Below are 25,881 nucleotides of genomic sequence, written 5' to 3'. Positions count from 1 at the left end.
AACCTAATTGTATCAGTACAGACACCTTACTCATGAATTCTCTTTACATCTGCATATCTTTGTACTGTAACTTATTTCATGTGACCCCTTTCTGGTGGGCATTGTGCTGTTTATAATTTTTTGTTATAATAATCAATGAAAAAATGATAGACATCATTTTATGTTTGAACATAAATATCTATAAGATGGATTACTATGAATTAAATAGTTTTATTCTTTTGTAATTTTGATAGATGTTGCCAATTTTTTCCTCCATGGAGTACATTTTTCATTGCTCATCAAAAGGATATATTATCAAATTATGAGATATTCACCAATCCATTAGGTAAAAATTGTTTTCTCAATATAGTTTTACTTTCCATTCATCTTATTAAGAAAGAGAGAGACTGAGCATTTTTTCTTATATTCAAGAACAACTAATAGAATTTGGGTTGCTGAAATTAATCACATATCATGTTGTCAAACTCAGTACAAAAATCAGAACTAACCCCTGAAATTCTGCTCTGTGTCATGTAAGTTGTCAGCACACATCTGCATGTGGAAACTTTTGATAGTTTGTGCAAAACACATAGCTCCAAAACAGACCAAGAGTAGTACCTTTGGAATACCTGAAGTCATGTTCTCTCAGCTACCTGTAACTATTTCAGATTCCTTAGCCCCACCTTTTCTGCCCTTACTGATGTTTAATGCTGACCTCTCATAGACATGTTGAAGTTCAACATCCTTTAGACAAACCTAGGCTGACTCTAATGCTTCATTTCCTCGGTCTTTCAGTTGGTGAGTATGTGAAAGCCCTGGAGTGTGCCAAGGCCTATCTTCTCCTCCATCCGGATGATGAGGACGTCCTAGACAATGTGGATTACTATGAGAACCTACTGGATGACGACGTGGACCCAGCATCCATTGAGGCCAGAGAGGTGAGACCAATGTCCTCAGAAGAAACCGGAATCTGCTACGTGCTCTGGGGAGTTAGTAAAAATATAACACTTCACTTAAATATATATAACAGTGTAGTAAAGGTTCTAGAACTCCGTTCTTTCAAACTTTATTAATGCCAGAAGCATGTTTCTCTCATGTGTGCTAGCTTATAAGAATCCGTTGAGATGGAGGTGTTTTTTAAGCTCTGAATATGTAGTTTTTTGCTTATTGTCTCTCTGATAAAAACTTCCACTTGAACATTTATCATATCTCTTAGCCGTGATTTAAATTAAATTTTTTTGTTGTTTTTCATTCTCTAGGATTTGGCAATGTTTGTGAAGCGTCATAAAGTGGAATCAGAACTAATAAAATCAGCTGCAGAAGGCCTGGGATTTTCATACACTGAACCAGTAAGAGCAAAGAAAAAAAAGAAATGTTTTTTAAAAGAACCATTCAGCCATGGCTGGTGTAGCTCAGTGGATTGAGTGCGGGCTGCAAACCAAAGGGTTGCTGGTACGATTCCCAGTCAAGGCACATGCCTGTGTTACAGGCCAAGTCCCCACTTGGGGGCACATGAGAGGCAACCACACATTGATGTTTCTCTCCTTCCCTTCCTCTCTCTCCAAATATAAATAAAAATAAAATCTTTTTTAAAAAAGCTTAAAAAAAGAACCATTCAGTGGACCTTTTTTATTTGGAATTTTATTACCCAGCCTCATTTGTTGGTGATTCTAGTCTCCTGCCTTCAGGGAAACTGGAGATGTGCATCAGTGTGTGTGTGTGGGTATTGTTTACTCAGTGTAAGTGATAAGCTTTAAGAGGTTTGGGCCTCTGAGATCCAAAGTCGAAAGCAAATATATTTGGATAGAAGAGAAGTATCGTGTATGTGATGCATTTGCCTCAGGTTTGTTTTATTCCCTAAATGATGGATGCAACATTTTGCATTTTCTTTTAAATATTTAAAAGACTTCAAAAAGAACAAAATCAATCGCAGTTGTACAACACAACATGCTGACTTTTCTGGACTTCTCCATGCTGTCTTGAAAGCATTCTTCATGTGAAGACATACCTTTGGCAGAACTAGTACTGTAGTATATAGATATCTTTCTGTTTTGATTTGTATTTTAGAAACCATAAACAATTGTGATATTTTTACAGCTTCTAAAATTATTTTAGCTACATATATACAGTTGATATACAATAAACAAACTCTCCTTCTAATGTCGAACATTTGATTTGCTTTCTCTTATACTTAGTACATTAATCATTTTTTCTCTCTTTCTGGTTTTGCATAAATTCCCAGGAGTGGGATTACTCTGCCATCAAGGGATATGAGAACTTTTAAAGTTCTTAAAATTGCTTTTCTAAGACGGTTTTCTGCCACCTTTATTGCTCCTAGCAATACATAAAAGTACCAGTTCACTACACAGAGCTCAGCAATGAGAAATAACATTTTAAAATCATTAGTATTAATCTGCCTTGGCTGGCATGGCTCAGTGGATTGAGCACCAGCCTGCAAAAAAACAAAGGATTGCTGGTTCGATTCCCCATTAGGGCGCATGCCTGGGTTACAAGTTTGGTCCCCTGTAAGAGGTGCGAGAGAGGCAACCACACATTGCTGTTTCTCTCCCTCTCTTTCTCCCTCCCTTCCCCTCTCTCCAAAAATAATAAATAAAATCTTTAAAAAAAACAATAAAAATAAAATCATTATTTAATATATTATTAGTTAATATATTAATCATATATTATTTAAAATATGCCACATCATTGCTACTTTATTTTGCATTTCTTTGATGACCAGAGAAAGCAAAACTTTCACATATTATTATAAATTATTTTTCCTCTAATTTAAATTTTCTGGACATACTTTTTCATTTATCTCACGTTCATAAGAAGCACTATTTGCAAAACATCCTATTTGTAATGTACTTTTTAAAAAATTTCTGTCTTAATTGTCATGTTTCATTGGCACATTTTAAAAATTAAGTTAGTTTTAATTTCCCAAGTCTAGTGTAACATTACTAATAGTTTTATCAGATCCTACCTATGATTTTTTTCAAAACTGCTTTTTCCCAAAACACCCCAGAAAAAGCCACTTAGTCACTTTATTGTCCTGTAGAGAAGTTAAGCCAAGCTGGACTTTTGTTTGTTTTATTCACAAAACATAAGGGGTTAGACTGAGTGGGATTTTTTAAAATATTTTTTTAAATTTAATTATTGTTCAAGTACAGTTTTCTGTCTTTTACTCCCATCCCAGAGAGTGTTTTTTTAAATGTCTTCCCAATAATAAATTCTAAATCACTTTCTTGGACAGAAGAATGGGCAGCTGGGATAGTTCCATGCAATTTTTTACAAATTTGTGCATTATCTTGTCTTTTTCAAAACTGTGTCAACCTTAACTTTCTTTTTATTATTTTTAAATAAAAACTGTATCTTTATATATTATACAAGTTTCATAACATTATAGGTCTTTGGGGGACTTTAAGGTCATTCTGTTTATATAAGTGATGTTTTAGTGGCAAAACTACTGAGTTTCTTTTTTTAATTTAAAACAGAATTATTGGATTCGATATGGAGGACGACAGGATGAGAATAGGTGAGTTCTTCATTCAGAATACCGACTGTTTATTTTTAAATTTTTTTCAAAAGTATAATATTTCTTTAAATTTTCAAAATTTTCTCAATTATGGTTGCCAGATATGGGATTGGGGGGATGGGTGAAAAAGGAGAAGGGATTAAAATGTAAAAATTGCCAGTTATAAAAGCAGTCATGGAGCTGTAAAGTACAGCATAGGGAACACGGTCCACAATACCATAATAACCATGTATGGTGTCAGATGTGTATCGCTTTACTGGGGGGATAACTTCATAACTTATATAAATGTCTAATCATTATGTTGTACACTTGAAACTAATATATTATTGCATGTCAACTGTTTATTTTTTAATTTTTTTCTAATCATAACAGGGTTTCTTTCTTTTTTTCTTGTTGTTCAACTGTTTATTTTTAATGAAAAGAAATGCCTGGAGTCATACCTATTGTAAGGAACTTAGCTCTATGAATAAGCAAAAAGATATAATTTGGAGCTTTCCAAACTGGGAATTAAGAGCTCCCATCCCGGTCTCAGCTGTTCCTGTTACTCTGTGTAACCTTGAGTAATTTATTTTCCTTGCTGGGTCTCATGGTTTTCTCAAATTAAGGAACTGGATCAGGTGATCTCTGAGGAATAAACGCTCTGTAATTCTAAATCATACAAAATTGGATTTTTAAAATGCATTAGTATAATAAAACTATGACATTTTTTTGTTACTGCTGAATTCCCTCACTGTGTTTATTTGAAACAAAAAGCTCAGAAAGCTTTACTGCAAGTTAAAATATTAGGTGTCACTGACTCAATTAAAAATTAAGGTAAATGTGTATTTTGAAATGGTAGAAGTCAAGAGTCAACTTACATATTATGACCCGTTCGGGGAATTACAGCATGTTGGGGTTGAATGCCCGAGATTGCATGGACTGGCCTATTCATTTCCAAGTTCTAAAGCTGAGGGCCTGATGAGGCAGACCACCCTCTAGAGGTTTACACCAGGAGGGACCGGCACAGCCAGATCTTCTTACTCAGAATCTCATGGGTTTTCCCTAGACTTCAAGGACTCAACCTCAGAGTGGCCTAGAATTACTGTAAGAGATCCAAGAATGCATATGCACATTTGGATGTGTTCAATCTGTGTATTTTAAAAGAACATCATACAACTGTAATAGCATAATCAATTAAATGTAACTTAAAAAACAATGGAATGCAGAAAGACTTAGACAAAAAAAATCATGCTGTTCTTTGTGTGTTTGCAAAGTTTGACACAAACCCGTGTCTTCCTTCTTGAAATAATCAAGAACCACTACACTAGGACATGATTTATTTCAGTTCATCCCTTGTTCAGCGGTGAACACTCTGTGTTCAAGACATGTAATGTGGCGCTATGAGCATAATACAGATGCACATGATGGGTTTTTCCTGCTCTGTTGTGACTCAAAGTCTAAAACTGAAGGGGTTAAGTTATGAATACAATAGCTGTAATAAAGGTTGCTAAGAAGATTTAGAGAAGTAAAATAGAGCATATACTCATTGAAAAAATAGAGAAGAACTTCCTGGAGGCAGTGACATTTAATTTAATCTTGAAAGAGAAGTGTACTTCTGTACCAAAAAATATGAAATGTGGAGTCATAGTCTATCTGGGTAAGGTATGCGTTGCCTTTGAACATTTATTCAATGGGAAATTGCTATCTCAACTTATTTGAATGGCCAGGGTCCCTTCGGGAGTAAACATGGAGGGGGCAGAAGTTCATGGATTGTCAATGGGGAAAAAGTCATCACTCAAGACAGACCGAGACCTAAGAGAGGGTAAGTATCTGTGCACTTTTACTCTAAGAAGGAGGGTGAGCATAGGATAGGACTTGACCAGTTCTTACTCAGATCTAGGCAGAACCCACTTTCTCTGGAAAATAAAGGAAGGACTAAGCTTCTCCAGTTAATGGAATTCTGAAAGCGAAGCTTAAAAACAAGAATATCTCAGGTGTGTGCACCATCACCTTTGGTTCCCAAGAAAAGGACTTCTGTTTCCCACAGGAATCCTGTGAGCCAGGCAGTGATGGTACAATCATTGGCATTTTCAGTTGAGTGCCTGAGGCTTAGTGAGGTCAGGGGGCTTACTTCTCACACAGCAAGTGAGTAGAGCCAGACAGTAAGGAATAGACTGCGTATCAGAGGAACTTGAAGAGACTGATTGCATGGGATATTGGATTAGTTCATCCAAGGTGCTTGAGGCACGTATGTCTGAGCAGAGCTAGGAGAGAAAAGTAGAATTTGGGTCAAATTGACAGAGATGTAGAGGGAGCTATTCTAATGGACCAAACAAATGGAATAAAGGCATAGAGCTAGGACAGAGTATCATAGGCCTACTTACGTAAGATCAAAGTTAGTGGGAACAAAAGTAGTTTTTAAATAAGTCCAAGCATTTGTTATAATGATGAATTATTAGCAATAGTAGTACTGATTGCATAGTAATCCTTAATAATTATTATTTCTATGTTTTATACTTTTTCACAAATTTCCTTTTTTAATTTTTTAAAAAATTTACAATGAATATTATTTTATATTAGTTTCAGGTGTATGGCACAGTGGTTAGAGATTCACACACCCTGCAACCCACACAGTTCCTCTGAACACTGGTGGTGTCTCATGGGAGAAAAGTATCCCCACTCCACAGACAGGAATGATGAGGCTCACAGAGATTCAGTGACTTGTCCAAAGCCTCACAGCATAGGTCAAGCAGCCATTTAAACCCAGGCTTTGGAATACAAACCCCATGTTGTCTTTACCTGATGATGGGCCAGTGAACTGTCTAGATACTCAAAATGCGCCTTATTGATTAAATTACTGCAAAATCGGAAAGAGGTTTTCAAAAACCTGCATTGAGAAAAAGTACAGTACTCCTTCCCCAGACAAGAAGTTTGTCAGCACATTCTTCTAGCTGATTTGAAAACTACTGGCTCTCTATAGTTCATATTCCCCAGCCCTTTCCTTCCTTAGCCTCCAAGTCGGTGTGAGGCAGTAAACAGGATAATACACTCATCTAATTTAACCTGGACCATAGTGTGTAGCTACAAAGCCCAAGCTCTTTCACAAGCGCCAGAGAGCTTCACGGTCAGCCAGAGGTCGTGTTGCTTTTCAAGCTGAGAAATCACCCAGGAAGTACGTGACCATAAGCCAGAACTTTGCTGTAAAGGTCTGGGAAACTCCAGGAAAGTTGCCAAATACCAAAACATAGTTTTCTTCTCTGGCTACCAAAAAATCTGATGTCCAGCAACTGACTAGGAAGATTAATGAAAAGAGTTGAAAAGATGACACATGGAGAAAGGTCACGATTACCAAATTCTATCATTTCTGCAGAATTTACTTAGTTTTATTAGGCTAATGGATCTTAGGATGTTCTCTGGGAATCCACTGGAAAGATTTCTGTCCCATCACTGGAGACTCAAATAGCATCTAAATTAAGAACAGTGGTAGACAGAGGCAGGGTTCCCAATCAGGAAACACTTTCCTATCTTAAGCTGAAAGCAGATGTCATGGAGACAACAAAAGACGCTTGGCTTATCGAGCCAAATGTCTTCCAGCTTTTCTCATTTTCCACAGAGAGGTGGTCATCCACTCTGGTTACCTAACAGTAGTTAGTCATATTCATATTGGATGGCTCCCAAGTATTAAGATGGTAGTGGCCCTGGGTGACTCCAGTCCGTGGAACACATATGTCTACTTCCAGAAAAAAAAAAACAACAACAGTCTGTCACTTAGGCATTCTCCTTTCAGCCCTTAACTTTCCAAAGGTCCTGCTCTGTAATAATCCCAGAGTCACTAGAGACTCACTGGAGACCCTAGTTATCACTGGGGACTCAATCCCCCAGGGCCCTCTGCCCTCATCGGTAAAACAACGACAGCAACTGTCGGAAAAGATGAGTGTGAAAATCCTTTTGTCAGCTTTACAGGTTTGTGTTCGTGTAAGGGCTTGTTAGTCAGTACACGCTGTCATGACCTCATGACATTGCAATATTTACAGCGAAAGGACTTTCTAGCTGTGAGCCACAGACAATGAGCACACGGAGTATTTTCCTAGATGATTCCTCTCTATTGCAACTGGGGAGTCAGAGCCGGGCACATACTTTATGAATGAGAGAAGAATTAAGCTGTTTGACTAACCCTCCTTGGGCTGTGGTTAAGGGCTGGCCGAAGCTGTCAGACCAGGCCCTGGGAACCACAGCGTACCGGACTACATGCTTGTTTTATCGTGATGCTTTTCTCAGCCTAGTGTGCTACTAGTCATTTGGAAGTTGGTCAGTTTGTATTTTTGAATGGCAGGGTTTATTTTTCCTGCTGCCGCCCCCTCTTGGTTAGTGAGTGGGGAGTTAGTTGTTTTTCTGTTAAGTGGGTATGTGGGGAACCTCTGTATAAAACCGTGTAGTGGTGGCTGAGTCAGCTATGTGGAGAGCAGATTTCTAGTACAGACCCTGCCTGAACCTGCCGGGGTTTAGATTTGTAATGTCCCACGTGCATTCTGCTCCTTCATCCAATCTGGGTGTGTTACTTATGGCACGGCTGGGGGAGTTCGCAGTATCTCAGTAGCAGTCTTTTAAATATATTTCAATTATGTTTATGAAGATATCCCAGTGAGAACTTAATATACCAGGTGTATATTACTAATTCAATAATAATTGTAATAATAATAAATATTTATGTACAGCTTAAGAACGATAGGCATTTTTCTAAATGGTTTAGTTTTAGTAACTTTTAAAGTTATATTTTTAAATAAGCTAATTATATTTAAAGTAATACATTCTCAGTGTAGAAGACAAAAAAAACTTGGCAAAGTACAAACCAACCTGGTCCACTAAACTCAGCCTGTCTTCCATTTCTATTCTAGTTTTATGTGAAAAATTCTTTTCAGTGAACCTATGAGTATCTTGTCTTTGTTGTTGAAGGAAAATCTCTTTTTATAGTTCTGAATAAGAGTTGAACATGCAGTTGACTCTTCCAAATGTTTGAGGGATGGCCTCTCTTTGGCTATGTATCTTAATACATAGATTAGAGCAGCCTTTTCCAAGCAAATTGTGTTTTCTGTTAAGAGGTTCCATCATGGGAAAACAATCTACTTGTTTTTATATTGCTATGAAAAATGTTAGCAAAAATGTGGCAGCTTAGAATAACATACACTTACTATTTCAGTTTCTCTGGGTCAAGAGTCTGGGGAGAGCTTAGCTGGGGTCTACCGCTTCAAGCTCATATAAGGCAACCATCACATTTTTGATTGGGGCTGAAGTCTCTTCTAAGGCTTGACCAAGGAACTATCTTCTTCCAAGTTCAGAGAACAGCATTTGGTTCTTAAAGGATTATGGGACTGCATTCCTCAGTTCCTAGTTGGTGGTTGGCTAGAGGATACCCTCGTTTTGTTTTTTTTTAACCACATGAGCCTGTCCAGTACAGCCACTTGCTGCATCAGATTGCAAGCTAAGAAGGCAATAAACTAAGCCTGCTAGCAAGATAGAAGTTTCAGTTTTATGTAAGGCAGTCATGGAAGTGATATCTCATCATGTTTTCCATATTCTATTGGTTAGAAACAAGATCCAGGCCATGCCCACACTAGGAATCAAATTACACGAGCCAATTCCGGGAGGCAGTGATCCTTAGAGTGCATCTTGGAGTCTCTCTGACATAGTAAGGAAGGAGGGAAGGAAAGAGAGAAGGAAGGAGGAAAGGAAGGAACGGAGGGAGGGAGGGAGGGGGAATATTGTGCTGAATTAGGGGTGAGAACTACTATATATTGTATTGAAACTTAGAATGTTCATAATGCCTATTCTAAGAAGTCCTCTTAAATTTTGTTTAACCCAGTACTTCCCAAACATGTTTAACTAAGAAATTCTTTTTTTTAATCAAAAACGTTTCTGTAGAAAAATGTTTGAGAAACATGAACCGCAGAAAAAATGTTTTTTTCTATTCATCCAAAAGGTTTGGTACTGAAACTGGGAGCTTATTGGTATATTCCCAAATTCCAAGAAATTTCATATTTGTAAATTTCACTGTGATAAATTTAAAATACTGAGGAGCAGCCAGTGGGTCATATGAATAACCACCTGTAGCCAAACACTGCCAAGAGGTTGCAAGCCTCATTGCGTATGGGTGCAGTTACCATCACATGGGCAGCACTTAATAATATTCAATAGTTGAGGATAGTAACAGTACAGATAGAGCCAAAGAACATTACACTAAGTGAAATAAGCCAGTCAGAGGAAGACAAATACCATATGATTTCACTCATATGAGGAGTCTAATGAACACACCGAACTAACAAGCAAAATAGAGACAGACTCACAGATAGAGAGTCGGATGACAGGTAAGGCAGGGGAGGGAAAGGGGTGGAGGGACTGAGCAAAAAGAAAAAAGGACTCATGGAGATGGACAACAGTGTGGTGACTGTGGGGGTGGTTATAAGAGGACTAAATGGTAATGGAAAAAGCAGAGTAAAAATTAAATAAATGAATGAAACAAAGTAGTACAAACTGATAAATAATGGAGCAGATGAAGGTCAAAGTCCACTGTGGCATGCTACGGCTGTGTGGCAGTTTCAGCAGAGAAACGCTGTGGTGGAATGAATGGGTCATCGCCCACCAGGAGCAGGAGAGGAATACAGGCTCGAAGGACATGGGCCGGGTTAGTTAACAGGATGTTCATGTGGGATGTAGCTTACTAGTTTCCACAAAACAACACTGATAATTTCATTAATGTTATTAATTTTCATTTAGATGGTTTATGGTCTTGCTTCTATTTCATCTTATTAATTGGTTTTGGTATTATAGTTGTTTGAAACCACAAAAATAAAGACTGTATTCCTAATTTTATCATTGCAAATATGAAAGTAAAATTACAGGACAAATAATTTGTCCACACCACAGTTCCTTAGGGAACTTTTGTTTTAACAGATAACCATAGGTTACTCAAGACTGAGAAACACCGCCTGGTTATTTTAGCATTCCATAATCGTGGCCTGTAGTGGCTCTTCTATCCTAAATAGACCAATGAACACTTAGTGCTGCTCCCTGATTTGACTCATTGGTTCTACAACCACAGGATAGGTATCAATGTCAACGGTCTTGCCTTCCTTCGTGTTTTAGACCAGTGTGTTTGTGACCGTTGCTTGGCTGTGGGGAGGAAGGGCGTAGCTGCGCCTTCACCACTCCCTCCACCATGACCTGTTGTCACTGAGGGCACATTCCAGGTCTTTTAGGAATGTTAGAAAGAGTAGAAAACAATGTTTTTTACTTTCTGTTCACTTTTCTGGTTCAAGATGGTTACACTCTGTTAAGTCTGAAGATCTCCTCACCATCAGAGGTTCCATTCTTTAATCCTACTTCCTGTGAAGAAAAGACCAGTCAGGTCCAGATTTTATCATTTCATCTCCTAAAACATGGCCCAGCTGCGTCATTCTCTGAAGAGCCTGCGCGGGGCTGATTTCATAGAGCTGTGGACTCTCTCCAGGGAGAGGGCAGGTGCCTACGGGAGACCTGTAGAAGGGATGCTCAGAGAGCAGAGCAGAACAGATATTCCAAAAGCAAGACCGTGGAGTCAGGTAGTGGCGGAAAGAAGAGCAGGAAGGAGTTGGGTGACTTGGGTGGTTGGGTGTGACTGTCCTGATGGCGTGCTTCACTACCTGTATTTCCCAGTGAAGGCATTGCTCTCAGACTCTTGAAGCTGAGATGTTTGTGTCTGGGAACACAGACACGTGATCAAGTAATTGCACATGATGGTGTAGCAGCAGCAGGAACCAAGGGCTGTATGGAAGGATGGGTTCCATTAGTGAGAGAATTCTGGAAAGTCTTCCCAGAGGAGAGTCCTGGGAGATGCCCAGTCTGCTTCGCAGGATCATCACTGGAATCAAATAAAAAGATAGTTTATCAAACCCAAGATACTGCACAAATGTAATATATTATCATGGCATTTTGAAAACACCTGTGAGTCAGACAAACAGCTGCCTTCTTCCTGAACCCATACTGTGTTTGTCAAATTCCAAATTTGTCCTTTGTCTTAACATTCCTAAATATTTATAAGGAAAAGGACTCTCCTGACCTGCACATTGCAAGCTGTTGGGTGTTCTGTGCTTCACTCCTTGGGGACAGAGGTAACAGAGAAGACAATGTGCCCTGTCCCTTCAGGTGGCCCTCTGCTCTACGAGAACATCACGTTCGTCTATAACTCGGAGCAGCTGAACGGGACGCAGCGGGTTCTCCTGGATAACGTCCTGTCGGAAGAACAGTGCCGGGAGCTGCACAGTGTGGCCAGTGTGAGGACCGGGGAGGGCGGGGGCCTGGCGGGGCCGGTCTGGCGTGAGCCTGGAGCCAGAGGGCCCCGCCTGGAATGTCACTCTCTTTGTCCACAACATTGGTTGTAGAGGCACTTTCATAGTCTTTGGTGTGAGATGACTTTAGTTTTCCCCAAATCTGGATATAGCCAGTGGATCTGAAATAGTGACTTCATTCCTAGGACAGCAACTGTCCAGCAAGTGTCCTATCTACCATATATAGTTGCTGAGAAAGTTCCATTATGTTAATCCCATTGTGTAGAGATTAAAGTTGCTGAGAAAGTCCCATTGTGTAGACATACACAATGTATGTCTACAAAAGTGGTCATGTTTTATGGTAAAAATTAAATAACTGTATCCCTTTTGACTGGAAAAACAAAGGATACCATGACCCTGGAACAAAATAGGGACAGTTCTGAGTATCGACTCTGGTTCTCAGCTTCCTGGCAATCGAGGCAGACAGGGGGGCCCGGTGAATGTGCAGTCGTCATTAAGAAAACACCTTTCTGTGTTGTGTTTCCAGGGGATCATGCTGGTCGGGGACGGATACAGAGGAAAAACCTCACCCCACACGCCCAATGAGAAGTTCGAAGGCGCAACTGTCCTGAAAGCACTGAAAGTAAAGCCTCGCCTGGTTTTGGGTCCGGGTTCCTCAGTGCCAATCCAGGACCATCTGTGAATGGCAGGCACAGGAAAGAGAAGAGCTCAGAATGTAGTTGTATCAGGACAGTTGAAGGGAGCGTGTGTGAAATGGCACCTGCGTTGTTTTTAATTCTTCCTTCAGGCCTCCATTCAGCCATTGATTGATCAAACTGAATGTTTCCTAAATTTGTACCTGATTCACAACACAGCTCTTCCCCTCTCCCCTTCTTCTCAGGGAGTTCATGGTCCCGCAGTGAAAACTTACCCTAGAAAGTGATCATTCTGTATTGCCAGCAGTGTTGTTAGAGAGGAATGAGAACAGGGTTGTGAGAGAAAAGAGCAATTAGCTTTTCATGTTCTCTCAGTGACTAGGAAGGCTTATTTCAATGGTTCCTTTTCCTAACCCAGATTCACAAGCCTGTAGTAGTATCCCCACCAGTCAGTACAGAGATGACCTTTGTATATTGGCCCAGGGAAACCTAGCATCTATCTCTCTCAAGCTCCCCAAACAAACCTATGGTGGCTAATTCTCCTTTTTCTTCAGTTTGGTTACGAAGGCCGCGTCCCACTGAAGAGTGCCCGTCTGTTTTACGACATCAGCGAGAAGGCACGAAAGATTGTAGAATCCTATTTCATGCTGAACTCAACGCTGTATTTTTCCTATACGCACATGGTCTGCCGAACAGCTCTATCTGGTGAGATTCCAGAGTCAGAACTTGTTTTCTTCTGTCTACAGGGACATAAGAAAGAAGGCAAAGCTCTATTACGTGACAGATGAATGGTTTAGAAGAGTCCCACACTTCTAACACAAAAGAAACTTACTCTTATTTTCCCTTTCCTCCTGTGTTTCATTTTCATCCTTAAATACCATCCATCTGCCTAGTTACGCTTTCAGTTCAATTTCTACTTTCTAAAGTCGCACAGAAAAATTCTTTTCTGCCTTGGGCACTAGGAACCTGTGGACACTTCCAGTGTCCTATTCCATCCGTAGCGTCCAGTGGTAATGGGGAAAGACTTGTTGAAGTAAATGTTCTTAAAAAGCCAGAGACCTCCCTCCCCCGCTCACTCCCTGCTGTTGTCATTTCTTCCCTAGATCTTCTCTTCTCTACCCCCTGACTAGGAGGGGAAGGATAATGTCACAGGGTGAGACTCTGACACTTGGGAAGGTCTCAGCTAACTCAGACCTATTTTTTTTTTTACATTTTCATTTCATCCTCCTGTTACTGCTTCACATGAACTACAACCCGTGAAATGCATGGAATGTCTATATGTCTATTTATATCAGCAACCTTTATAGCTGAAGCAGCAGGTGTGACTTGCTCACAGTTTTGCATCAAGTTCATAGCAAAGCAGGACAGGGTCTTTCGACTGCTTGCCCAGTGCTCTTTCATCTGTTCTGCTGGGCTTTCTGTCTCCTCTAACTTGCAAGGACATAAGGGCTGCTGCTGGGGGTCAGTGCCCTCCTTCTCTCATTCTCCCCCGTCCCTTTCCTGGCAGGTCAACAGGATAGAAGAAATGACCTCAGTCATCCCATCCATGCTGACAACTGCCTGTTGGATCCAGAGGCCAACGAATGCTGGAAGGAGCCTCCCGCTTACACGTTCCGGGACTATAGGTACAGCCAGCGCCTGCTTCAATGCCAAGCTCTGGTCCAACAGTTTTCAAACATCCTTGGAATATAGAAAGCTGACCTTTTACTTGTCATCACATTCACCTCTACAAAGCAGAGGTCCTCAAATGATCTTTTGAAGCAGCCGTCCCAGCTGAGAAGTGACTTCATCATCTCCTACGTTTATCTTAAAAATTGTGCATGCTTTTGTATCCTATTCCACAAAATATTTTGTTTTAATATGAAGTATATATATATATATATATATATATATATATATATATATATTATGATCACTTAGCTTTCATTGAAACGTCTTTTATGCATAGGAATCTTATCACATCACTTGTCTATGTCTGCATTTTATAAATTAGAAACTGGAAACTCAGGAGGGAAAAATGTTTTCTCTTACTGAGTGATATTTTCGTGAGTAAAGAGAAGAGTCAGAAGTTGGAGTCACTGTGTGTAGCTAATAGTGTGTGATTACTATTCCGTGCTCTCTTTATACAGAAACAGTTATTGAGCGCCCCCTATCTGCAAGGCTAGGCTACACCCCTCGGAGCTCTCCAGCTATTAGGGAAGAAATACATTGTTTAGAGTTACTGGTATGACAGGGAAGGAGAGTTGTAAGTAGTGGGGGCAAGTTCAAAGGGCTAGATTAAACCCAGTTAGCTATTCTTCAAAGGAAGTAAAGTGCAAGAAGAGCTGTAAACTATTGTTAAAAATGTAACATAAGTGGAATAAATACTTCAAGGATATGATCCAAACTACCTATGATCTTACTTTTGAGGGCTAGGCGGGGGTCAGTTATTTCAATGTCTAGTTCAGAGGAAGCTCAGTGATCATGCTGGTCAGTTTGTCACCGGTCTTCAGTGTTCTGTGGCCATGTTGTTGTCACCATGTAATAATAGTACAGATGACTCCCCTTCTTTTTCATAGTGCTCTCCTGTACATGAACGACGACTTTGAAGGAGGGGAATTCATATTCACTGAAATGGATGCCAAAACTGTGACTGTAAGTAAACCTCTTCTTGCACATTTAGTTACTACCTTTTATCTCAGTCTTGCCACTTTCTAAAGACTGAGACTGTTGGATTTCAAATATTTCTGAGCTCGAGAATTCAAGAGGTGCAAAGAGGTTTAGTAAATTTACACATCGTAAAAGGTGAGAAATGAAACCACCAATAAAAATCTCCTAGTTCATGTTAGAGATGGGTAAATTATGGACCAGAAATATTAAGCATTCCCTAATCCTCATATAGCAGGTTCAATTGGACTTGGAACTAGAACCTTAGCATTCTGTTTGTCAAATAATCTATCTGGTGGAAACATAAAAACCCTAATTCCCAGGTCACTGAAACCTAGGACAAGTCAAATGTCTGTACAGAGTGTTTTTCAAGTAACCTAGGATTGTACATGTTTGGATTGATCATTGGCCTCCAGACCCCTAGTTCTCCAAATGATCATATATGCATGCATGTGTGTGTGCATATGTGTGAATGTGTGTATGATTGTGATTGCAAGTAAACCCTGAAAATAGCTGTGTACACATTCGTGTACACATAAGTTTGAATGTGTGTTCACATGACATGTTTTGGATGAGATTCTAAACATTCCTTCATAGATAAAAATCAAAAGTTAAGTTCAACCACCGTCTTTCTAAGCAAACTGATGCCTTTGGAAACCAGCCTGCAGAGCACTTATAGACCCTGTAGGCAGCATCCTCTGGTCTTTAACCCAAAAGGGACACTTCGGGTCGAAGGGCAGGTTTTCTATGGAGGAGATAATCGAATCCTAAATAGATTATGAGATACCTCTTTCCTCCAGACAAAATCTGAATAGCTGAGACATGCATGTAATAAACTTCAAAGTTTTGTATTATGTAAACTATTTCCACAACATTTTCTTAGTTTCCTGGTTTTCTCCTGATATGTTGGCATCTTTTCTTGGTAGTGAAACAGCCATATGTTATTTGTGACATACCACTGGAATGTAAACAGACGATATTCCAAAACTATGTTACTGTAGAAAAGGACATCCTATGGAGATTCTGATTACAATTGTTATAATTAAGAAAAAACATTCTATAGGTTTTAAGACAATAATGTATATTTAAAAGGCTATGTGCCTACACTTTTTTGTAAAAACCTCGGATACTAACATGGGAGTAGTTAGATCAAGATTGGCGGTAGGAGTTGGAATTTAAAGTCTCTGTACAAAATTCTCGGTTTTCGAAGAAGAGCCTCTGGGCAGAAAGGATTTGATTTCTGAGCTCTGCTAACACTGAAACCGAGATTCAAAAATGCTTGCACCTCGCACAGTGGAAATTCACAGGTGGTCAAAAGTATTTCTTTGCTTCTACTCCGCCTAGTGGCGAAATTTGGAAATGCTCAGTGTTCGAAAGTAATCGATGCCTGAAATACTATGTAGGAAGAAAGAATTCATTAATTGTTTTGTTGAATGAAAGTTAACTGGAATTCTTTTTTTTAGAATTAAGGGATTTTATTCTTATTTTTAAAAGATTGTTATTGGATTTATTGGGGTGACATTGGTTTAAAAGTTATATCCGCTTCTCGGGTGTACAGTTCTACAACACATCATCTGTGTATTGTATTGTGTGTTCACCAACGCAAGCCAAGTCTCCTTCCACCACCATTTGCCCCCCCTTTATCCTCTTCTACACCTCCAACCCTGTCCATCTGGTAATCACCATACGGTTATCAGTCTATGACGGCTTTTCTTTTCACTGTTTAATCCAACACTCCACCACCACCCTCCCCTCTGATGGCTCTCAATTTGTTCTCTGTATCTGTGAGTATGTTTCTATTTTGTTTGTTAGTTTATTTTGTTCATTTGGTGCCACAGAGAAGTTAGTTAACTGGAATTCGGCTTTTCAGTGATGTGAAAACGGATAATACTTCACTTTAATAGTACCATCCTTTTCATATAAAGTTGTAATTATTTTAAAATTCTTACCGCCCAAAGTAAAAGATAAACCTGATTTAAACAATGTTTTTATTCAAAAGTTCCAAGTTGGGAGATTTATTTTCCCAAATTATCTATTTCTGATTAATTTATACGGTAGTGTTCTCAGGGCGTTGTGTAGATCGTCAGAGTCCGAGGCAACCAGTCTCAACAGCGAAGAGAGGGGGATGGCTCTCCTTTCCAGCAATTCCTCCGCTGACTCTGGAGGGACCGAGGACGCAGGGAAGAACCCGGCCTGGGGCTACATAAGGCAGTGAAGTCTCCTAGGTCCTTTATTTTTGAAAAATCTGGAAATTATTTAATTAACTGAACAGTGGCTGAAGGTTTACATTTATTCAAGAAAAGTATGGCACAAAAGCTTCTCTTGCCGTTTCATCATCCATTGGACGAAAAGCGCACTTGGAAGCTCCGTGGATTATTTCAACAGCAGCATTTATTTGTGGCACGTGGGTATTTGGGCGTTTGGGTTTCTCTGTGCAAGTTTCCAAAAGAGAAAATGTAAGGAGTTCCATGTGCTTCACGAGAAATGAATGTCACTGTGGAGCTGTGTTCGTGAGTATGTGCACGGTCATCTGTCGGCACCGCAGAACGGATTTCCCATAGAAGCAGCGTCAGATCCTTCACTCCTCCGCGCACCTGATGTGTGACAGGGGAAAGCCGTCTGTAGGCTCGGGTTAGTCCTAAAGACGCCTGTGGCCCACACACCTGTAGTCAATTGCACCGGCTTCAAGCAGTTTCATCTTCAAGCAGTTTCTTTTCCTAAACTTTTCCAAAGGTCTTCACATGTAAAAATGCTTTCCATTCTTCCAGTTTCATCCATCGTGCCCGTGCCCTTTCTTTAGTCATCAGATGCTGTTGCCCTGGTTCAGTGATCACACAGAAGTGACCCAACGGCGTGTGGCTGAGTCCCGACCAGCACCAGGGCAGGAGCAGCAAGGACCCTTGAAACGAGTCCCTAAAGCCATGTGTACAGGAAGGCTTTCCTGTTCCATATCATACGTGTCGATCATTGTTTATTTTGCTGTTTTTATGTGGAAATGCGCAGCAAAGTCCTTTGTTAGAAGAACCAAGTCAGATTGATACGGAGGGCACCAGGAACTACTGAACTCTCTACATTTACATCAGAAAAGTCCCCTAGGTAAAGCTACTAAACAAAAGCAACTGTCTCTAGTGACCAATTACTCCTCCTCAATTACTGTGAATAAAAGAATAACCAGAAACCAACTGATCTTCTCTGCTCACAGACACACACACACGCACTCACACTCACACCTGCCTGAGTCTCAGACTGTTTTGATTCCCCCACCTACCTTCCATTCCAGCCTTCCACATATAGGTCACACAGTCTGGGAGTACTTATGCTAAGAGGCAGTCAAGGACTTCAGGCAACTTCCCAAATATTTCTCCTGCAACTGTCTTGGAAAATATTCAGCCTTTGAAAATACTCCCTTACCATTTTATGGTAAAGGAAACCAAAGAGTCTTCTAAAGGGCATGTATCAACTCAAATCAATTCAGAAACTAGCTAGTTAGAATGGGCCCATCTTACCAAAAAGAATGGTTGGTACCCCTTTTTTGCTTTTACTTTTCCCAGATCTTCTATGGAATGAGTCAAGTGTCTGTGTTTTCCAAGAAAGGAAAATTTACTTACGCTTAGACATTTCTTCCGATGTGTAAGCAAGGCCCACAACCGTTCCTTAAGCTTGCTCGCTTTGGAAAGCCTGCTTGTTTGATCTAATAATGCCCTGGCTCAGGGCCGCCCGGCCAGGTCTCTTCCCTCCTACCCTCCTCTACCTAAACATTACTGGACAGCACCATCTGAATGATGCACAAGCTTGGCAGGACTGTCAGTCACCACAGAGCCTGGACGCCAGGCGGTGGGTCACCCTGGGAGGCAGTGTGTTCTGGGGACTGGAGTGTTAAAACATTGGCTGAAGATCACTGGGCAGGATATTGTAACAGGAACTCGATGGTCATATGAGGGTAGACTGGGCTTTGTAAAATCTTTGTATTATGAAACGTTCATAAACCCTAAATATAGGACTAAGGAATTAGAAAGGGTACATACACCCATGGACTTACAACCTGGGTCGATAAGAAAAATTTACCAGCATTCTGGGTGTCCACTTACTTTGTTTGTGTCATCCCACAGATAGCGAATGCGCATCTGCACAGGCCAGATGCCGCGTTGGTGCCAGAGTTAGAGAAGTAGAGTACAGGGGAGAGCCTTGGCTTCGCACGGAACGTCAGCTGCCAACGCATCCTGTACTGAGCCGCCACTTCCTGCCACGGCTGTGCCAGTCGTTTTACCTGGATAATCTCATCTTCTGAGCTAGATATTATTTTGACCTTAACTTTGTTTCCCAGATGAGGAGACTGAAATAATCTTTGTCTTCTTCAACCTCAGGATTCCATGGTTCTTTGGTTCGAGATTTGACCCAGATGACCCTGCAGAAGGATAAGGCTGGGGGTTGTAGAGATGCTTGTGACAGAGGAATCGAGAGTCTGATTTTCGCTTTTTTCTCAGGCCTCCATCAAACCAAAGTGTGGACGTATGATCAGCTTCTCGTCGGGCGGCGAGAACCCTCACGGGGTGAAGGCAGTCACCAGAGGCCAGAGGTGTGCCGTGGCCCTGTGGTTCACCCTGGACCCACTTTACAGAGAGTTGGTGAGTCTCTGACCCACCCAGAAAGCCAGTTAGGTGCCCCCGACCTGCTCTATAAACTGATTTCTCTGAAAAGTCCCTATTAAGTTGATTCATGACACTTCAGAGATCATGGGAAACAAACCGACAAGAAGCATCTTATAACTTTTGCAGAACCCTTTCTCTTCTGTTTCTGACACTGACTGTTTCTTCACTCAAGGTCAAACACATTTTCCTGATAGCTAATGTTCATGCTGTGAGGGTGAGGGAGAGAAGAGGGACCGTGAAGGTGATTCTTAGTCACGTGGGTTCTGACAGGGGAAGGTTTGGGGGAGTTGATGCTTCAGTGGTAGTTGGCAGTCCTTAATTCGCCTGGGCCTTTATTAAAAAACTGTAGCATCAGGAGAAAGAAACCACTTTCTACAGGTTACTAGGAAGAATGATTTGTTTTCTCAACAAATCATTAAAAGCAGCACTAATTTATGAAGCATGTACAAGAGGTGAGGGAACCTGAAGGTTCATTACTAGGTATTACAATTAAATTAAATCTTAAATAGTAACCAAGTGTTCTGATTATATGGGAAGTAGCTGAGGACATGTTAGCCTGAATGCGAGGCCGTGATCTTGCCCTTGGGCACAGAGTGCCGTCCCTACCTGTGAGGCTGCAGAGGAGTGGATGAAGACCAATGGATAGAACTTCCTATAAGAAAAAATAGGGTCTAAAGAATAACTTATAAGTCATCACCACTGTTCGGTGGACTTCTCTGTTTTGGAAGTAGTGAGTTCCTCATAACTACTGGCTCCACTCAAAGGCTCAGCAATGGCTTGGCTTGAAAGGCAAAAACTGAAGTGGGAACTTCATAGCAAGGCCTCAACCAGATAACTGGAAAGTCTTCTCCAGCCCCAAGTGTTGATGAAGCCAGAAAGTTCTAGTCTAAAATGGCACTCCATCCAATTTTCCTCTTTAGATTCCTAAATTGAATCAAATTTGATTAGAAACTGTTTTAAGTCAATCCAGTTTCTCATACACTTTTACCATCAAACCTAACTCACACATTCCCTAGGCGTTCTTCCATACAGCTACCAGATGTTTTCAGCAGAACTGCCGTTGTGCCTGGGAAACTGCTAGGCAGGCCCTGCAGTTCGAGGGGGAACAAAGCATAGCCCCCCTGACCAGGAGGCGCTTGGAGAGTCGACAGGGAAATAGACGGTGAGAAGGGAGTGTGGGTTCTGTTCCCAAATGGAGAAAGGCATATCAACTCGAGGTCCTGAAAAGGAAGGTCCTGACTGAAGGAGCAGAGCACAGAGAGTTCCGAGCAATCTCCTTCGTCTGTAGCTCCTTCCTTTCCCGGGCTTCTCCGCCTCCCATGCCAGCGTGCCCCCACGGCGCTCTGCACTACAGAACCTAGAGAACTGAGCAGTGAAGATAACTGGTTGAAAAATCGCCTTATTATGTTCTGTTAGTGTTCAGTGCAGGAAAGAGTTCATCGTTTATTATTTAGTACCTTAACCCTCTCTTTCAACGTATTTTCTATAAAAATAAACTAAGACAAAAAATTGTCTTTCCTCCTTCTTAACCAGTAAATATCCATGCAAACGCCCCTTCTCTCAAAGGTGATTATTGGGAAATGTCTCCAGTCTGGGCAGTAGCGACATCTAGTGGCCACAGGCCAAAATGACCAGAGACTCGCAACTACTACCAGAAAATTCAGCCTGTGATGTGTGATTCCCAGACTTTGATCCACATTGGAATCACCTGGGGAACTTTCCCAGCCACTGACATCAAGCTCCTGCTCCCAGGCATTCTGGCTTAATTGATATGGGGTGTGACCTGGGCATCGGGAGTTTTCAAAGTTCCCCAGGTAATTCTAATGTGCGACAGAGTTAGAAAGTCCCTGAATTCGGTACCTCTTCTCAGATTGAATCCCCGAGCAAACATAGTCACCTATGAATCAGTCATCAGAGCTGGCAATTTCCATGCTTGTTAAAGATTGTTTTAAAGGCATCTAAAGTTCTTGAGGAGTATTTCGCACCATAAACTCTTAAAGGGGTTCGATATTGGAATCTTCAGTTTCTGGCATGGGGAGTTCCAGCTCCGGAACGCCTTTCCTTTCGGGAAAGAGCGGCTGCAGAGGTCTTCCATGGCGGTCCAGAGGGGAGTGGTGTGTGTGCATCACAACAGCAATTCAGATTTCTGTTATTTAGTATAGTTGGTCCTTTTAGCTGGGTGTAGATCAACGTCATTTCCAATTACACGCTCTTGAATAAAAGGGGCTTTGTTTTCAAGTTGCAAAATAGTTATTTTCATAACATACTATGTGAGGCACTGTGCCAGGGACAACCTGTAGGGGATAAGAACTAGGTGAGACATACCCCCTATTTTTAAGGAGCTTAAAGTCCAAGTGGAGTGTTAAGCCAGACACCTGAGTAATTAAAACACAGGATCAGTTTGGTAAGAATTCTTAGCGGCAAAGGTGTGGTGCCTAGGGGGTTTAAACAGGAAACCTGTAAAGGCTTTGTGGAGGAGGCGAGGTTTGCCCTGAGTCTGAGAGGATGAGTTCTTGCCATGAGTCTGAGAGGATGAGCACAGTTTCCTTAGGGAGAGATGGTGTAGACAAAGGGCAAGCCCTTTGTTCATTTTGCACTCGTCCATCCGATACATCAGAGGCCTTGCTCGAAGTCAATAGCTTCTCTGCTCCCTGGAAATACAGCCATGACCGAAAATGACAGGATTCCTGCATTCCTGGTGCTCACCTTCTAGTGGAAGAAGACAGACAACAAATAAGGAAAAGGAAATAATTGAGAGATTTTTGGATATGGGGCCTGGGCAAGAGGAGAAGGAAACTGATTTGAGAGGGTAAGAGAAGGAGAGGTACACTGAAGGCCTCCAGACCAAGGACACTTGAGTTGCCACCAGAGTGACAAGAAGCCAACTGCCACAGTAAAGGCTTTGGGAAGAGAACTCTAGGCAGAGAACATGTGAGAAAGGCCCAGGGACAAGAGGGAGCGTTGGAGAGGTCAGGAAACCAAGGAAGCCAGTGTGGCCGGGGTGTACCGAGCAAGCTGCAGAGTAGTGTGCAAGGAGGCAGGGTCCAGACCCCACAGGTGGCTGAGGGAGTATGAACCGTGCTCTACCTGGCGTGTGGGGTGGGGAGGCTCTGTGCCCTAACCATCTGGCCGCCCCCAGTCCTGGAGAGTTACAGGCCTGGGAAGGGTAATAGCACAATTTTGGCTAACACATTGCTTACTAAATTAGTTAGCGAGAAGGTGAAAAACTGGGCAAGGTTTGAGATGCAGTTTGGAGATAGACCAACTGTGCCTGCTGATTGATTGCTGTCGGGGGTGAGAAAAAGCACAGGACACAGTGGATCCGGAGGAGCATTTAACCTAGACAAGAACTGGGGGATTCTTCTGAGAGTGCTGGATTCAGAGACCTTGAGGTGGTTAGGAAGTTGGAGTGTAAGATGAGGTGGGACAGGTGAGCTGAAAAAGAGAGAATGGTGTAAACAGACAGCTCCTGCTAAGCACACCAAGAAGATTGGACCTGGAACTTCAAGCAATAGGAATGCATGTCAGGGTGGTGGGCAGTGAGCAGGAAAGTGACGAGTTAACTGCAGGGGTGTGTGTGTGGAGGGGGTCCATTAGACCCATGTGGGAGCAGAGTGTCTAACAGATCAATTGAGAAGCTGCTGTAGCAAGTGAGTAGAGAGACAATGATGGTCTAAACCCTTGGTTTTCAAGCAGAAGCTACTTTCCTCCTCTGGCGCATTTGACAATGTCCAGAGACATGTTTTCGTTGCCAGAACCTTCAGGGAGGTGCTACTGGCCAGGGTTGCTGCTAGACATCCTACAATGCACACAGGACAGCCCTCATACAGCAAAGAATTATCTGGTCCAAAATGTCAGTGGTGNGGAGCAGAGTGTCTAACAGATCAATTGAGAAGCTGCTGTAGCAAGTGAGTAGAGAGACGATGATGGTCTAAACCCTTGGTTTTCAAGCAGAAGCTACTTTCCTCCTCTGGCGCATTTGACAATGTCCAGAGACATGTTTTCATTGCCAGAACCTTCAGGGAGGTGCTACTGGCCAGGGTTGCTGCTAGACATCCTACAATGCACACAGGACAGCCCTCATACAGCAAAGAATTATCTGGTCCAAAATGTCAGTGGTGCCAAGGTTGGGAAGTCCTGGCCTAAGCTAAGGTGACAGTAATATGAGTAGAAAAGGAAGGGACAGGCATGGGAAGCAGGACAGAAAGAACTAGGTGATTAATCAGGCACAGAAAACCAAGGTCAGGCTTTTAGGGGCAGGTGGTTGAGCAGTGGTGGTCTTCCCTGAGAGAAGGAATTTGTGAAAAGGAACCGAATAGGAGGAAACAGTGAATTCAGCTGGAAGACTGCACCGGAAGCGGACTTGGAAACATCTAGGGGACCACAACATAGAAAGGGCAGTGAGGAGCCAAATCTGTGAGACTCCTTGGCAGTAGAGAGATCTTGGAAAGTAATTGCTGAGGACACAGGGAAGTCAGCAGGAAGCACTTGTGCAGGGATGAGGTGAGGTTCCCCCCCTTAACTGGATTTAGCATTCAGTCCGCGTGCAGGCGGATGCCTGGAAGTGTTTGGGAAGCATCTGCCACTGGGACTGATTGTGTTTGCCTGTGACCGAAATGTGCCAATTGCCTTTTTTGCAGGAGCGAATACAGGCTGATGAAGTGATCGCAATCCTGGATCAAGAAGAACAAGGGAAGCATGAACTGCATATTAACCCGAAAGATGAGCTATGAAAGGGAGGAAGTGTTCTGTCAGATATTTATTTAAATTGTTAATCTTATGAGAACCTTTTTATTTTTGTACAGAGCCGTGGTATAAATTAACAGGTTGATCTGAGTCGCCATATCTCCCTCCTGTTCCTAAGGCTGCTTGCTCTGCCTCACTTTGTCTGTATGTCTTGGTTTTTGATCAGTTCATTCGTCTCTCACAACTCAGTCACCCCCCCAACACACACGCACACACTGCGTTGGCTGCAGACCCAAAAGTTCAAGCAGAAAGAGTAAATGTGTTTTGGGCAAAGCTGCACTCCCATGCACGCTGTTGTTCTAACGATAGTGTGTAACTGGGCCTCACAAGGCCTCTCTGGCTCTGAGCCTTTCTGCCACCTCCTCCCCGGTGCCGACGGCTGTGAGTTCGAGTCTGCGGTGCCCGGGCGGCTGTGGGGCCTGTGCTGCCTGCCCTGCCACTGGGCGGAGGGGCCCCAGGCTCTGAGCAGGTACCGCTCTGAGGGGTCCTATATGGGAAGGAGCGACCCGGCCTTCCCAGGGCCTTGCTGGAATTTTTGGCTCTGGTATTTTCACCAGAGAACAAACTTACACTGGAAGCTTCGATTCACCCTCCACAGTGCTACAGAAAGGATGCCTGTCAGTTGTGTCTTTAAAAAGGTTGTTTGGGGCTTTCAATGGCTCTTCGCCGTACTGACTTTGAAGAAAAAAATCTTGAACCCTGAATTGGGCCCATCATCTGAGAGTGGAGGCCGCGGGTAAGAAGGAGCATTTTGCTCCTAAGAAAAATGGGTTCTTGGTGGAGTTCAGTCTTTGTCTGCGTCGAGTTTTGCGGCCCTCCTCTTTGCTGCTGTCCAGCATGTGGACTTGTTCTTGTGTCCGATGTGTTTAATAAAGGGAGCCTTATTTCAATACCTGCCATTTGTCTTTCTTCTCCCAAACGTTTGAGTTTCTTCAGGTAATGGTTCTGTGGTCCCCTGGATCTTTGGGGGACAACACTGGGCTATGACTAGTTTTCCCAGCAAACGCTCCAGGCCTACAGCAGGGGGGTATCTGCTTTTGGAGGAACAGAAATGGTTGGCAAACAGAGGTGTTCGTGCAGACAGCGTCGGGGCCGGGCTGCGCGTCTAAGGAAGACACCGTGAAGTCGCCCTTCGGTGTGGGGCCGAGGCTGCTCTAGCCTAGAGGAACCCGCCGCCCTTGCCAGCGGGAGATCGCCTACCTCTGTGCTGCGCCGTGGGAGCGCTCACGGCCTTTCAGAGAAGCAGCAAATCAAACATTTTCCTAAAGACCACACTGACTTTCTGCCCCTGACCATCCTAGTTAGTGGTGAGAGCACTCATCCTTTGAGACTGAAAATGTGAGTCATGGTGATTTCTGAGCTGTTTTCCGCCCAGCCTTCCAGTTGCATTT

General features: G+C 42.2%; 1 protein-coding gene across 1 annotated transcript in view; it reads left to right on the top strand.

Annotated features, from left to right (window-relative positions):
- P3H2 (prolyl 3-hydroxylase 2) overlaps nt 1-25,382 on the top strand; it is a 154,132-nt gene extending 128,750 nt beyond the window's left edge. The window contains exons 5-15 of the mRNA XM_037038834.1: nt 775-917; nt 1,239-1,328; nt 3,474-3,514; nt 5,221-5,315; nt 11,672-11,799; nt 12,341-12,436; nt 13,004-13,154; nt 13,957-14,074; nt 15,008-15,083; nt 19,580-19,720; nt 24,385-25,382. Coding sequence (XP_036894729.1) covers nt 775-917; nt 1,239-1,328; nt 3,474-3,514; nt 5,221-5,315; nt 11,672-11,799; nt 12,341-12,436; nt 13,004-13,154; nt 13,957-14,074; nt 15,008-15,083; nt 19,580-19,720; nt 24,385-24,477 — 1,172 coding nt within the window. The 3' untranslated portion in view covers nt 24,478-25,382. The remainder of the gene's footprint in view (nt 1-774; nt 918-1,238; nt 1,329-3,473; nt 3,515-5,220; nt 5,316-11,671; nt 11,800-12,340; nt 12,437-13,003; nt 13,155-13,956; nt 14,075-15,007; nt 15,084-19,579; nt 19,721-24,384) is intronic.
- Nucleotides 25,383-25,881: the final 499 nt, after the last annotated feature.

This window comes from Sturnira hondurensis, unplaced genomic scaffold, assembly GCF_014824575.4.
Source record: "Sturnira hondurensis isolate 20B ecotype Veracruz unplaced genomic scaffold, ASM1482457v3 Scaffold0000396, whole genome shotgun sequence".
Lineage (NCBI taxonomy): Eukaryota > Metazoa > Chordata > Mammalia > Chiroptera > Phyllostomidae > Sturnira > Sturnira hondurensis.
Note: the sequence above shows the minus strand (reverse complement) of the source record. Positions and strands in the feature narration are given on the sequence as shown.